Genomic DNA, 13,824 nt, shown 5'->3' on the forward strand with positions numbered 1-13,824 from the left:
ATTTCAGCTAATTGAACTTCATTTTTACAACACTAATAGTTAAAAATATTATCTATCTATCTATCTATCTATCTATCTATCTATCTATACATACATACATACATACATACATACATACATATATATATATATATATATATGTATATATGTATATATATATGTATATTACCTACTGGCGGTCGCCAGTAGGTAGTTATAGTTAGGACCACGTTTCCATAGGAAATCCGCAACATTCTATTTTGAATAACTTTGGCGCCGGTCGACGAATCCTCGCGAATTTTTCAAAATAGGTGGGGCGCTACGCTCTGCGCCTACCCTGAAAGTCTCGGGGGGATTCGTCAAGCGGGGGCTGAGATAAAAGGGGGGTCCCAAAACGCGTTTTTCCCATGCATTTTTCCATAGGACCTTTAGACACAGCTACAGCCCGAACGGCTGAACAGAATTACTTGAAATTTGGCAGAGAGGTAGTCCTCAGGTCAAGGAAGTGCCTTTTGTAGGTTTGGTGTAAATCTGTTCAGTAGATTCTGAGAAAATAGCCTTTAAATCAATATATATATCTGTGGCAGCTTACGGTGCGCTTACGGTGCGCTTACCGTAAGCTTACCGTACGCGTACGGTGGCGTGCGCGAGCGCGATTTTGATTGGCTCTTAGATCTTAGTAAACATTCGAATCGGTCGAAACCAGGAAGCGGCGGCCGCCATTTTCTCTCTCGCTCTCTGAGTTGGGCAGCAAAAACGAAGCCCAAAAATGTCTAAAGAGGCAGTTTCTTGAGATCCTAATCACCCAGCATTGATATAGGGGTCCCCAAACAACCCCAAAGCCCAAAAAAAAAAAGTTTATTTTTTCGGAAAATCGCCGATGACGCTTAACGTACGCGTACGGTAAAAATGTAAAAAAAAAAAAATTATCCACATTCTCCCCACCCCGTGTGCAAATGGCGCCCGAAGGGCACCATTTGCGCATGGCATATGAGATCTATGAAATTAACAAATGTGCGCACGGTGCGCGAAGCGCAACGTGCGTACATGGCCCATCCCGCATAATGTGGGCACGCGGTGCGCGCAGCGCACCGCGTGACCACCGTGCGTGCACGGCACTTACTGCGTAAAGTGGGCGCGCGGTGCGCGAAGCGCACCGTGCGCGCACGGAACGAACTGCGTTAACTGGGCGCGCACGCCACGAATGGCGTAAAGTAACTTAGCATTTAAAAAACCGTACAAATTCACTGAAAAAACCATAGGTTTCACACACGTTATAGTTAGGAATTAGCATTTAAAAAACCTTGCAAATTCACTGAAAAAAACATATGTTTCACACATGTTATAGTTAGCTGTACATTTCACTCGTAAAAAACCAATGAAATTCCCCCGTTATAGTTAGTGCGGGCAACTATAACTCACGTGACCGCAATCTTCTGCTGATGACATATGTGTCTTTATGAAAAAAAAATATTTGTAATATATGTATAGCTAAAATTTAATGGAAGAAGACATGGGCAAATAAGTGTCTAAATACAGTATTAGCATCAGCAGAGGATTGCGGTCGCGTGAGTTATAGTTGCCTGCACTAACTATAACGGGGGAATTTCATTGGTTTTTTACGAGTGAAATGTACAGCTAACTATAACATGTGTGAAACCTATGGTTTTTTCAGTGAATATATATATCTATATAAACAAGAAGAGTGTCCCCTTGAAAAGAGCCACACAGCAGGTAGGTATTGTTTCAGCGCTTTAATGTTGGAAGCTGCAACGTCCTGTTGAAAACAAGCATCACAATGAAAGTCCTTATGCCGACGCGTTTCGTGCGCTCTACGCACTTCTTCATGGGCGGACTAATGTGAGAGCGTCCCGCAGGCTACAGCACCTGATGTACACGTGACTCTCGTCCAAGTGGGCGGACTGCCTTCTGGTCAATGAAGTGCTGTAGCATCTAATTACTGTGAATTGCTTGCGTGTTGTCACTGATAACTCTGTAAAGTCCCCAGTGGGTTGATGCAGGTTTCAAACCAAGGAGCATATGTATGTATGGGTGTGTGTGTATATATATATATCATAAACCAAAGCGGTCTGTAAACAACAATGCACTCTGCTGTTGGTGCAAGCGTTGGGGTAGACCAGGTCCCCCAGATTCATTCCACATCCAATTTATCGAAAAAGACGCTGCACTCCAGTCTCCGCTGATTACTCCACACTTTTTCATTCAACGAAGCAAACACCTACGTGTTTCAGCTCTTCCGAGTCTTATTCATGGTTCGAAAAGAGTACAAAACAAGTATGGTAAAACATGGTCAGTGTCGTGGTCAAGGTGCGCGTTGGCGTTTGTGTCTTTGCTCAAGCAGGTTTGAATAAACTATTTCTCTGCATCAGAGTGCCATGGTATCTTTTATTGAGAGAAGATATGTGGTAAGGGCAAACAAAGTTGCTGCACCTGCTGTAATCATCTAAAACTAACTAACTAAAACCGGGTTTCAATTCATGTCATTTAAAATGTCTCTTTCTTTATTATTTCAGCGACCCTTGACCTCAGCAAGATTGAACAGCATGAACTGGAGCAAATCAGACAGCACAGGAAGGAGCTGCTGGATGACATTCAGGTGATGGCCCGCCCTCCCCCCCGTCCCTTCTGCGCCTCCGTCCCCTCTTTCCACTCTCTTCCTTCAAACGACATTCTGTATTTGTCACCCTTCAGTCGGAGCTCTTCCCCTCGGCCTGCATAATGAGCGGGGTCCCCACCTCCTAATATGCATAGCCTGCAGATCACAGGCTTAAATTCTGCTGTGTCTAACACAGCCTTTCCAGTAACCCGGGACAAATCGATTCAGGCAAACTCTGAAATGTCCACATTTCCATATGATTCGAAGATCAATAAAAGGAACACATTTCCGGAGGTTTGATGAAAAATTCATGCCTGGGAATTCTAGCTAATGTCAGGTTGAAAGAATTGAAATCGGTTGTTTCCTTCTGGAAATATTTACAAGAACTTGACTGTCGGTGTCAAGGCTTGTAGCAGCTACAGAAGTGTGATTACAAGCACCTTTTCTTATAAAGGTTCAAAACTGGTGCATGATATGAACTATTTTTTTCAGCTGGCAAACGCATATATAATATTGTGTACGTCTCAGTGCTCTTCACACCTGCAGCAGTGATCTGTGTGCAGTCTGCAGATCTCGGATATCAACCGTAGCTGGCCAATTGTGACCTCTCGGTGCTATCAGTAATAAAATCGGATATTGGCCGACCAGCTATTGTATCATCTTTAGAAGGATGAACGTATAGGACGTGCCAAATCTAATAAAAAACGTCTGATGGGCAAACTAGACACAAATCCCGGCGGCAGGGTTGGATGCGTGCTGCAGAGTTTTCTGTGTGTGCAGCTTGCAGGTCAAAGGTTCAACTGATAATCAGATAGTTCAATGGGGTAACTCACTTGCTGCAGGGATTTTTCTTCAACATGGACCTGTAATACTTCCAAGGGGCATCCGCCATGTTTGTGATGCAGTGTCCTATCTGCTACTCTCTAAATAAGGCTCAGAGTGTACCAACCTTGATTTAATTCTGTAGACACACTTTATTGTAACTCTAAGGTAATAAATTGAGTACCAGTGAGTACAAAGCCGGATTGGGAACCATAATTAGATCTGGCAAAATTGTTAAAATCAGACTGACACTGCAGGTGGCCATGACTAGAATGGGGGCACGAGGACCTTCATGGTTGAGTCATGGTGCCTCATCCAACCTTCTAGTATGTAACCTACAGGGAAAATGCTAGGGTGGCACAGTGGACGGTCCGGCAGTCACTAAATAGTGCAAGAGTAATATGCGCATTGACAGTACTATTGAAAAACAAATCTGTGGGAGCCACTGTGTAATAACAAGGAGCTATTATAAATGTGCATTACTTTTTTAATAACTATTACATCACCATCTCTCTTCTTTTCAGGGCATGAGTCGGGGGTGCACGTGGATGAACAGCATTCACCTACTGTCTTCACAGGGTGAACGCCGTCCACCCTGCCAAGAATTTGGGCCCCACTGAATAATGTGCTGAACTCGTCCCGGTGTAATTTCCAAACACTTTCAGCAGCGCCTGCACGTTGTCTGCTTTCAATTCGCAATAATGTGCAGGCGGGGACGGGGCTTTCCTATTTAAGACTCCTACTGGAACCATAACAAAGGCCGAATCTGAGGGGTCATCAGGCCTCCTTTTGTTGAGTCTCCTGGCTGGGAGCAGTCATAAGCCTCACACCTGATGCAAATGAAGCGGAGGGGAAACAAAGGCTCACACCTTGTTAGCACTTCGCACATACTTAAGAGAGGCAGCTTTTCACTTTGTTCAGTCCCTGTTTAGGAGATATGCATGCACTGTAAGAATGTCAGATGTGTTGGTCTTTCCCAGTATTTACACAAAGCTAATTGCATTTATATGGAGCTTACTTTACTTCCCTTGAGGAGGCGTTGAAGTAATTCAAGTACCACTATTTTTTCTTGTATAGCCTTACTCATCCCAATGCAGGGTATCGGAGCACTTTACATCAACACATGCATATTACATGTACAATAAATGATATGTTTGTAAATGAATGTACAGGATGTGTTCCATAAAACTGGGGGATTGCAAGGTGTAGAAGTCACATATCATCTTCCATAGCTCACTGTGCTTTTATCCTCGCAATGCGCTCAAACGTACACATGACAGACCTGCTAAACATATATGTGAGGACTTTAGATCTGATGTCACTTCTTGTGATGCCACTTCCTATGATGTCAATTCCTGTGATGTCATGTGTGATGTCACGAGCCATGATGTCGTGTGTGTGATGTCGCGCACCATGATGTCACTTGCATACTGCCTAATTAGGTTAGTCCCCTCTCCCCCCCCTTCTTTTTTAGAACTCGTGCCCTATTTCTTTTACAGCACACCTTTAATTGCTCTCGAGTTTCACCCATCTGTTTTTCGTGCTCTCTTGTCCTGTTGTCGCTCCTTGCATTGCTGTCTTTTGCAAAAATATAGTAACAGTTTTTTTCTTTTCCACCCTCAGAAGCTGAAGCGTGAGATCGCAGATGTCTTTGCACAGATAGAAGATTTTGAGAGCACGACAGAGAGGTTAGTGAACTCCGGTCGGTATGTGTCCTACTTAGTTTTGTGACTTCGAACTCACAGTTACTGACCAGCCATTACTGCAGGAGAGCTTGAGGCTGGCAGACACCGTTGTATCAGTGACACTTCGCGGACGGAGGCAGAATGGCACTGGCTAGTGTCCTTGAGGAAGGGGGCAAATTAGCGGTGCAGCACTGATACCCAGTGGCCAATAACAGTATTGCATTAGCAGTGACAGCTTGATCAGGCAGTATGAAATGTGCCTATGTCCCTAAGAGCTTGAGTGACATCAGTGACACACAGTTGTCGGCGTATTGTGACACTGTCGTATGTTATAGAGGGATAAGGCACACACATGCCAACAGCGGCACACAACGAGCACTACAGGCGCAATCCAACGTGATGTAAGTACCAACCAATCTACCATATTTTGTCTAGAGCGGCTGCCAATGTTGTTCTGTCCAGGTCAGACATTTGGTTGAATCAGGGTGACATCATGGTACTGGGAGGGGAGGGGGGGGGGATGTTGATGTGCCCTTTGCTGGACACGACCCAGAGCAACACCCCCTCGTCTGGGCCTGCTTGAGAAGCTACTTAGCACAAACAGCCACAGTAAGGCCATCTGGGGTCATAGTGAGAGGGCAGTCAAAACGGAGGCAAGTTGACGATGAAGCATGTGAATGTTTTAGGGTTGTCATTGACTATGCACGCCGACCGTCATTTTCAGTGGAGGAGAGATCCTGTGTTCCTCGTCATAGGTGATGTTAGTTTCCGGATGAGATGTTCCTGTGCACATAGCATTTATGTAGCACTTCATACTACTTTGTGGTGCGCCAAAGTGCATTTTCAGATGGGTAGCACACTACGCCATGGCGTGGTGCATGGCTGGCAGAGTGTCACGCTTGTTTTGATACTCTAAGGCAGAGGTCTTCAAACTTTTGTAGGTTGAGCCCCCCCAGCTGAATTTTTTTAGATGTTGCCCCCCCCCCCCCCCCCCCCCACCACCTGACAGAAATTTCTGGAATCTGGTACACTACATAATCGACTGCCATGTGCATATCATGGGCCATATTCGGCAAATAATGTTTAACACAATAAGAGTGTTTTGTAAACTGCAGGTTTGTGAATGGGTGAGGTGAAATGACAGAGGCTTATTACGCAGCTCAAAACACAATTTTCCAAGATAAAATGTGCACAAATTCTTTTTACTAGGATGCTGTGTTTTACACATGACCTAGATTAATAATAACACCACCAACATAAATGTGTGGACCTGTTTCCATCTAAAATAAACTTTGTTATGGTTGTTGCATGAAACAAAAACATTTCTCTGCAAATAGTAATAGACTCTCTCACATCAATCACATTAAAAAGAAATAAAACAAAACAGTATTTAAAAGAATCTGTTAAGGAATTATTCCAGGCCATCAGGGCAAAAACAGAGCTGCCTCTATCAAGGGAACCCCTGAAAGGCTGGATTGCCGTGCATGTAAAAATGTCCTTTTGTAATTTAGGACGAAAACCTTGATGGGGCACGACATGCCCATACTTGTGTACAGGGGAGCAACTAGACCCGAACTTTGGGGGGGGGGGCTAACACTCCCATCCAGGGCTGGCCCTAGCACTGGACACACATAGTGCAACGGTCTGTTTTGGCGCCCCTCCCCCATTTCCTCCTTCTCCATGAATTTCCTCACTACCACTCACCAACAATGCACCCCATCTCTCTATAGCACCTTTCTGGCAAACATCTAATTTTTTTATAGCGCTACTCATAGTTTACTCACTCAGTTCTTTGATCTGCATGGTACACGTTCTTTGTAGCAGGCACATTAAACCTCTGCGCTGTGTGTGTCTCAGGAGTACCCATGTGAGTGCACGTTGAGTGATGCGACAGTGTGAGAGTAGGGTGAGAGGAGTGACTGCAGGGTGAGTGAGGTGACCATATGAATTTGGGTGCAGATGTAAGTGCAGAGTGGGACAAATGAATGTATGGTTAGTGATGGTCTTATTTGAGTGAGTATGCACATTGAGCAGTAAGGGGGACATGTGAGTGAAGTGTTTCATGAGTGCAGGGTGAGTAGTGTGCTTGTGTGACTGCAGGGTGAGGCACAGGGTGAACAGCACAAGTGTATTGTGAGTGCAGAGTGATCACTGTGAGTTCAGGGTGAGCGGGTGATCAGTGTGAGTGCCTGGTGATCAGTGTGAGTGCATTGTGATCATTGTGAGTGCAGAGTGATTACTGTGAGTGCAGGGTGAGCGGGTGAATGGTGTGAGTGCATGGTGATCAGAGTGAGTCAATGGTGATCAATGTGAGTGCATTGTGATCATTGTGAGTGCAGAGTGATTACTGTGAGTGCAGGGTGAGCGGGTGAATGGTGTGAGTGCATGGTGATCAGTGTGAGAGCATTGTGATCACTGTGAGTGCAGTGTGAATGGTGTGAGTGCATTGTGATCACTGTGAGTGCATGGTGATCAGTGTGAGTGCATGGTGATCAGTGTGAGTGCATTGTGATCGCTGTGAGTGCAGGGTGAATGGTGTGAGTGCATGGTGATGAGTGTGAGTGCATTGTAATCGCTGTGAGTGCAGGGTGAGAGGGTGAATGGTGTGAGTGCATGGTGATCAGTGTGAGTGTATTGTGATCGCTGTGAGTGCAGGGTGAATGGTGTGAGTGCATGGTGATCAGTGTGAGTGCATTGTGATCGCTGTGAGTGCAGGGTGAGAGGGTGAATGGTGTGAGTGTATGGTGATCAGTGTGAGTGCATGGTGATCACTCTGAGTGCAGGGTGAGCATGAAAGTGAAGGGCGAGAATGAGGAGTGAGTTGTCTGAATGCAGGGTGCATTCCCAGACACTTGAACTAACTCAGCATGTTATTGAGGGCAGCGTAGGGTTTCAGATATGTTAAACTATTGCTATTATGACATTAACCTGGGATCAGGGTGGAGGAAATAAATGTGCTGATCTTGCAACAAACTTCCAGTTTTATGGTTAGGGTTGCCAGCTCATTATTGTGATGGCCCAGTTGGTACAAAAATAAGCAGTCACCTAAAGCTGTATTGTTAGCACTTGTCTGTGCATACTTTGAACAGCAAATATAAATAGTAGCACTTTTAATTGTGTTCTAGGGCTGCCTGAATGGTCCATGACTGATAATGAAATGGAACAAAGACAGAAAAGTCACATTACAAATGTATACATACTTATTTATAGCATATTTGGTGTCAAGACAAGCAATTTGCAGGCTGTTTAAAAAACACATGGCTGGCTGGCATTTTTCTTTTGGTAACTTGAAGCCCTGTGGGCCTTGGGGCGCCTGCCTGTGTAAATTTAAAAGAAACTTTGTCTCCATTCTACTAAGAGCTTCCTCTCAGGGTTAAACTGGTAGAGCCGAAATGCTTCAGCTGCTTTGGGAGGCAGGATGTCTCCTTTGCTAAAACTGAAAGCAAGGAAAGACCGTCATTTCAGCTGCAGTGGGAGGCAAGGAGTCTCCTCTGCTATGAAATCAAAGCTAAGGAACAGGGACTGCCTGTTCCTTTGCTTTCATTTTTAGCAGAGGAGACCCTGCCTCCCACTGCAGCTGAAGCATCCAAGCTCTACCCCCTCCTGGGAAGGTTAACTGTTAGCTCTTTACATGATAAAAGCTCAAGTCGTGCCTTATCTATTTGCCCTCCCTCCCCCCTCCAGCCCTCAGTTACCGGAGCTCCCCAATAAAGAAATTCCCAATTCAAATGGGTGAAGACTTGTGACGCCTCCGGACAGTAAAAGACTCTGAAATGGAAGATCTTAGTGTGGAGTGCGCGCCCCCCCTGAGATGGTGTTGCGGGCGCACCCCACTGATTGAAGAACTCTGCTCTAAGGGAAACATTGTGGTGTCATGCATGAGTGATCAGCTTAGATGCTCTTAGCTTGTTTTGGGGCACATCACCTAGTAAAAGGGTGACCCGACATCCCGTATTTGCCCAGACAGTCCCGGGTTTCACCAGCTGTCCCGGCAGATTTCGGCAATTTTAGCTCATGTCCCGCTTTTTGGAGGGGGTCGACTGAAAACAGTGAGAGGCGCTTTTTTGGTTGTTCTAAAGCTGTGCTAGTTAGCAGCTGTTATAAGTAAGCAATTTAATTAATAGTTATGGTGTTGCTTGTAGAAATTGCATTTTATTTATTTTCCTAATGCATCTTCTGTGATCCTGTGTTGATGAGAGCTGTCATTCTGCGCCATTCCGTGGATTAAAACATTGTAGTCCTTCTTCTCTTTTTCCAAAATGTCCCGGTTTTTGGTTCTCAAGATCTGGCCACCCTACCTAGTAAAGAGAAGGCAAAGGAGGCATGTGGGAGAGGGGTGCAGAATGCATAGTTATTGTTAGGACTACAACATATGAGCAGATACACAGCACTAGCTTAGGCAAAGGGGCAAGCGGGTTCTTGTGTGTATACACCAAAAAAAAGAGAGGTAATTAGAGAAGATAGAGTAATCAATATTGCAACTTGCTCCAGGGAGAGATGGCATCTAAGGAGTATATACTAAATGTGCAAGATTGGGAGTCGGTGGCATGAGCAGAATCCATGCACCTTTTTAAAGGCAGGTAAACTGCCTATTGTTTTACAAATGAATCTCATGAATAAGGAAAGAAGTGGAAGAGAAATCAAGGTTGGCAACATGAACAGAAACTACACAATCTATAAAGGACCAGATTCCAGCTAATGCTGCTAGGCCGAAGAAAGGTGATCTTGAGCAGGGGGCCACACCCCAAATCCCTCTCTTGCTTCTCACAGGCTCCCAAAGGTGGATGAGCCCAAGTCAGACGAGTGCTAGCCTGGTCATTGCTCAGACCCCAGCCAGACTTGCAGAACAGAATTAAATTGTAGTATTTCCTTACATACTGTGAATCAGCTCAGTGAATCCTTCTGGTGTTCTCCGTGCCACACAGAGCTCTGAAATAAAATAAAATAAAACAAAAAATGGGATAGAATTATTTTTGTAATCATTATTATTTAGAGTTTTCTATAGCACTGGCTATACCTGAAGGTATCAGAGTGCTTTACAGGTTACGCGAACACCAAAAGAAAAACATGCATTACAGCATTGAGGTAGTCAAAAGTAGAGTAAAAAGAGTGAATTACAATACAGTGTTGAGGCAATCATCTTGCTCTTACAGGGAGCTATTTTAGGGTGATCAGGAGTGGTGCGATGTGATCTCATCTTCAGGCACTAATATTGTGTCAATTTCATGAGTTACATATGGAGTAAACAAAAATACATGGCAACAGTATATAAAAGAAGAACACAGTATACAGTAGGATATTGGACACTTGCAACTGAGAACCAACGTTGCTTGCGCGTATAGCTGGGAGTCCCTCGACAATCCTGCACTGCTACGCAATGTACCTGAGAGGGATTTATATTACACTGGATTTGAATTTGCAATAAATATATACTTAACCTGATTACGGACTCGGAGCTTTGAAGAAGAGTTCTTTGTCTACCATCACCTTTCATTTGGTGTCACCGTCCCTATGACACACGATGATGGGCCCTCAACGTGGCCTTTTGAAAATGTCTGGTTTGTTCTCTCCTTGTCCGGTGTGTTGCATGCCTCCTCTGGTGACAGATGCTCATCAGCTACTGGTACCTCTGCCTCTGGTGTTTGAACAAAAGAAAAACAGGATGCAACAAAATAGAAAAAATAAATTAAAGCACTATACGTTAAGCTAAAATGGACTAAAATTGAACGATATACCATAAGATTGAATTGCTTGCAATAAAAGAATAAATATAAGCAAAGTAGAGCACAATAAACCAGAACAAAAAAAAAAGAATAAAGAAGAAGAGAGCAGAAAAAAACCACACTAAAATAAAACAGTGAAATAACACGAAACATAATAAACAAAACTGAATGCATCTTCGTTGGTAGTCTCTGTGCCAAAGTCCAATAACATTTTGCTGATATATTAATAAAGGTCGTTATCCTTAACCTGGGCAAGGCATTTCAAAGGATTGTGGTGGGGGAACGCAGATAAGTTGCAGAGAAGGATATAGGGGCTTGAGCAGACACAGGAGATCATTGTCAAATGGCGCGAGCAGTGGGGAGGAATGCTCGTGTTTGCTTCCAGCCCTGTGCTTCGCCCACCTGCAGTGTCTGCAGACAGTCAGAAGTCTGTTGTTTTATTGACGTGGATTTGTTTGTCAGTGTTGGGAAATCCGTTCTTGCCTCACCCTGCCAACAAAATATTATTCTGTTGGCAGCAGGGGAGCGGTGCGTGGGAGGTATGGAGACAGCCCGGGCTCTGCACGGTGAGCTTTATAAGGCCTGTGCCTAGTCATCAGGCTGGATGTGAACCCACTGTCTCAAAGAGCAGGAGGGGCTGGGGGATGGCCGCTGCTGGCCTGCTGCCCACACAGCTGCTGGGAGAGGGAGGAGGGAGTGCACTGGAATACAAGATGGAGAGCTCTGGTTCTGTCAACACAGAGCAGTCAGGCCAGAGCAAGCAGGCACAGAACCGGTGGATTCCATTTGTAATGTACATGAGAAGTCCTAGCTCATTGGAACATACCAAGGTACAGGGAGGCACATTTGGCATGTTAGTAGCTGGTGCTTGAGAGGCAGCACACGCAGTTCAATAGTAAATTTGTCTTGTCTGAAAAACACCTGCCCACTCTCCGGCATGGGCCGACCCAGCGTGAAACATTCACATTGGTATCTCTACTGTTACCCTGTGCCAAACCTTCGTTGTATTGTATTGCAACATTTATATAGCGCTTACTACGCCTATGGGTGGCGCTAAGGCAGTTGTCTACATGGGTGGCACTCTACACCCTGTAGGGTGTGTGGCAGTGGCGGCTGCCATAAACAAAGGGTGGTGGCAGGAGGGGTCATGCGCGGGGTTAGAAATACTTTATTTAAAAATTTTAAAAACCGTTTCTTTAGTGGCCGGCTGTCTCTAACGTCGCGTCGCACCACACCACCTCTCCTCTTCCTGCCTGTCCCAGCAGCCTCTGGAACAGACTCCCATTCAATCCCCTTGCTGCAGAGCAGTGCGGGGTTTGGCCTGAGTGGTCTAGAAAGACAGTCCGCTCAGGCCAGGAAGTATGTGAGGTTTCTCCAGCCCGACTGCTCAATGCAGCTGCGCTGGAAAAAATCTAAGTGCGCATATGTCTTTTGGATGGCCTGAGACGGCCGGCCAAACACACATTAGCACTTCGGGAGTGGAGTGCACGTGGCACTCCTCCTCCTCCCTCCCATGCCTCGGCCCGCCCCTCCCTACAGTGCTGGCTAAGAGCCAGCAAATGCAAAATAAAATGTAATTGAAAAGTGTCATGAAACGGCCATAGTATGCAGCTGCAGTGGTGGACTAAAGTAAACGCCTCCATTGGTCAGTGTCAGATCTTTTCAGTTACTCAATGTCTGTTCATTTGGTAATGGATGGTTTGTTGCTGTGGACTGGTACAGTACTGGGTGACGGACATGACCCATAACAGTTTTGTCTTATTTGAGTGTGAGTGTCAAGCAGTATAAGGAAATTATTATGCCGTATCTATGAACTACAATTGACTATCTTGTCCTTGAATGTTATGGTATTTAGTGTAGGGTTGCGTATTGTATTGTAATTGCATTTATATAGTGCTTGCTACCCTCTATGAGGCGATGAAGCGCTTAACGCTGGGCAGCACACTGAACTGGAACCCATGGTTAGTGGTTTCTCAGTAGTTACTGGGGTTAGTTTTGTGCTCTTACGGAAACCATTATATGAATTTACTCCAGAGTCTATGTGGCTGATTAAATTAATAGGAGTTAAGTGTGATATTTAATGGGAGGGATATATGAATTCATGCAAATGGTTGACGGCATTAATAGATGAGCTACTGGAGATTACATATTGTTAGGTTGCAGGAATATGACTTTTAAAAGAGGTTGTGATCTTTGAAATAATGTAAACATGCATGTGCCTTAGAATAGGCGGTACTCGGAGATGAGGCATGTAGAAGATGGAAAATAAGCAGAGGTTCATTTGAAAGAAAAGTGAGGAGACAACAATTGGAAATTTAAAGTCAAGGCCAATTTTCATGACAATACAGAGGAGACTTTTTTGAGAGTGCATGAAATAGCAGGATGCAAAACTCTAGTAAAAAACAACATCATTTACATGTGAGATAGTGATATGTTTGATGCGTTTGATAATCTCTGGAATCAGGTGAAAGTCTATCCCCTGGAAGACTCCTGCTAGACACTGCTTCATCAATAAGAGCTGAACAGCTCAAGTACAGGAAGCATGAATAATGGCTGGATACATGTGCCGGAAAATATTGAGAGGCTTAGACTACACTCAAAGGAAGCAGTAACCTCCTGATCATAGCAGCATGAGACAGCATCGAGGTAAATAATGCAAACATCGAAAAGTGGATTTTTCAAATGATGAAACAGGTATCTTCTGATACTAAACCTTAAAGTTTGGCTCGAAGAATTAATTATGAAAGGGGATCCATTTTTGACCCCCCCCCCCCCCCCGGGCCTTGGCATGGCAAAAGATGGAGATGAAGTTAGCATCCCAGACAGTGGAAATGTATTGACTGCATTCCTGTAGCTGGATGGTGGAGATCTAAACAATGAAGTGAGAAAGATGTGTCTGTGTATCCTCTCCCAAAGATACCTCGTGCCTAAGTGTACACCAACTTTGAGATCCTGAATTTATCTCGTCTCTCTGTTTGTCATCAAGTGTGGATGACCT

The 13,824-nt window shown here is 44.7% G+C and overlaps 1 protein-coding gene across 1 annotated transcript in view; it reads left to right on the forward strand.

The window, feature by feature from the left end:
- The window catches only part of CYTH4 (cytohesin 4), a 234,564-nt gene that overhangs the window by 170,718 nt on the left and 50,022 nt on the right, over positions 1 to 13,824 (forward strand). Inside the window, exons 2-3 of the mRNA XM_085601358.1 lie at positions 2,514 to 2,596; positions 5,042 to 5,106. Of these exons, the coding sequence (XP_085457484.1) occupies positions 2,514 to 2,596; positions 5,042 to 5,106 (148 nt within the window). The remainder of the gene's footprint in view (positions 1 to 2,513; positions 2,597 to 5,041; positions 5,107 to 13,824) is intronic.

The sequence above is a fragment of the Triturus cristatus genome, chromosome 4_2, assembly GCF_964204655.1.
Source record: "Triturus cristatus chromosome 4_2, aTriCri1.1, whole genome shotgun sequence".
Taxonomy (NCBI): domain Eukaryota; kingdom Metazoa; phylum Chordata; class Amphibia; order Caudata; family Salamandridae; genus Triturus; species Triturus cristatus.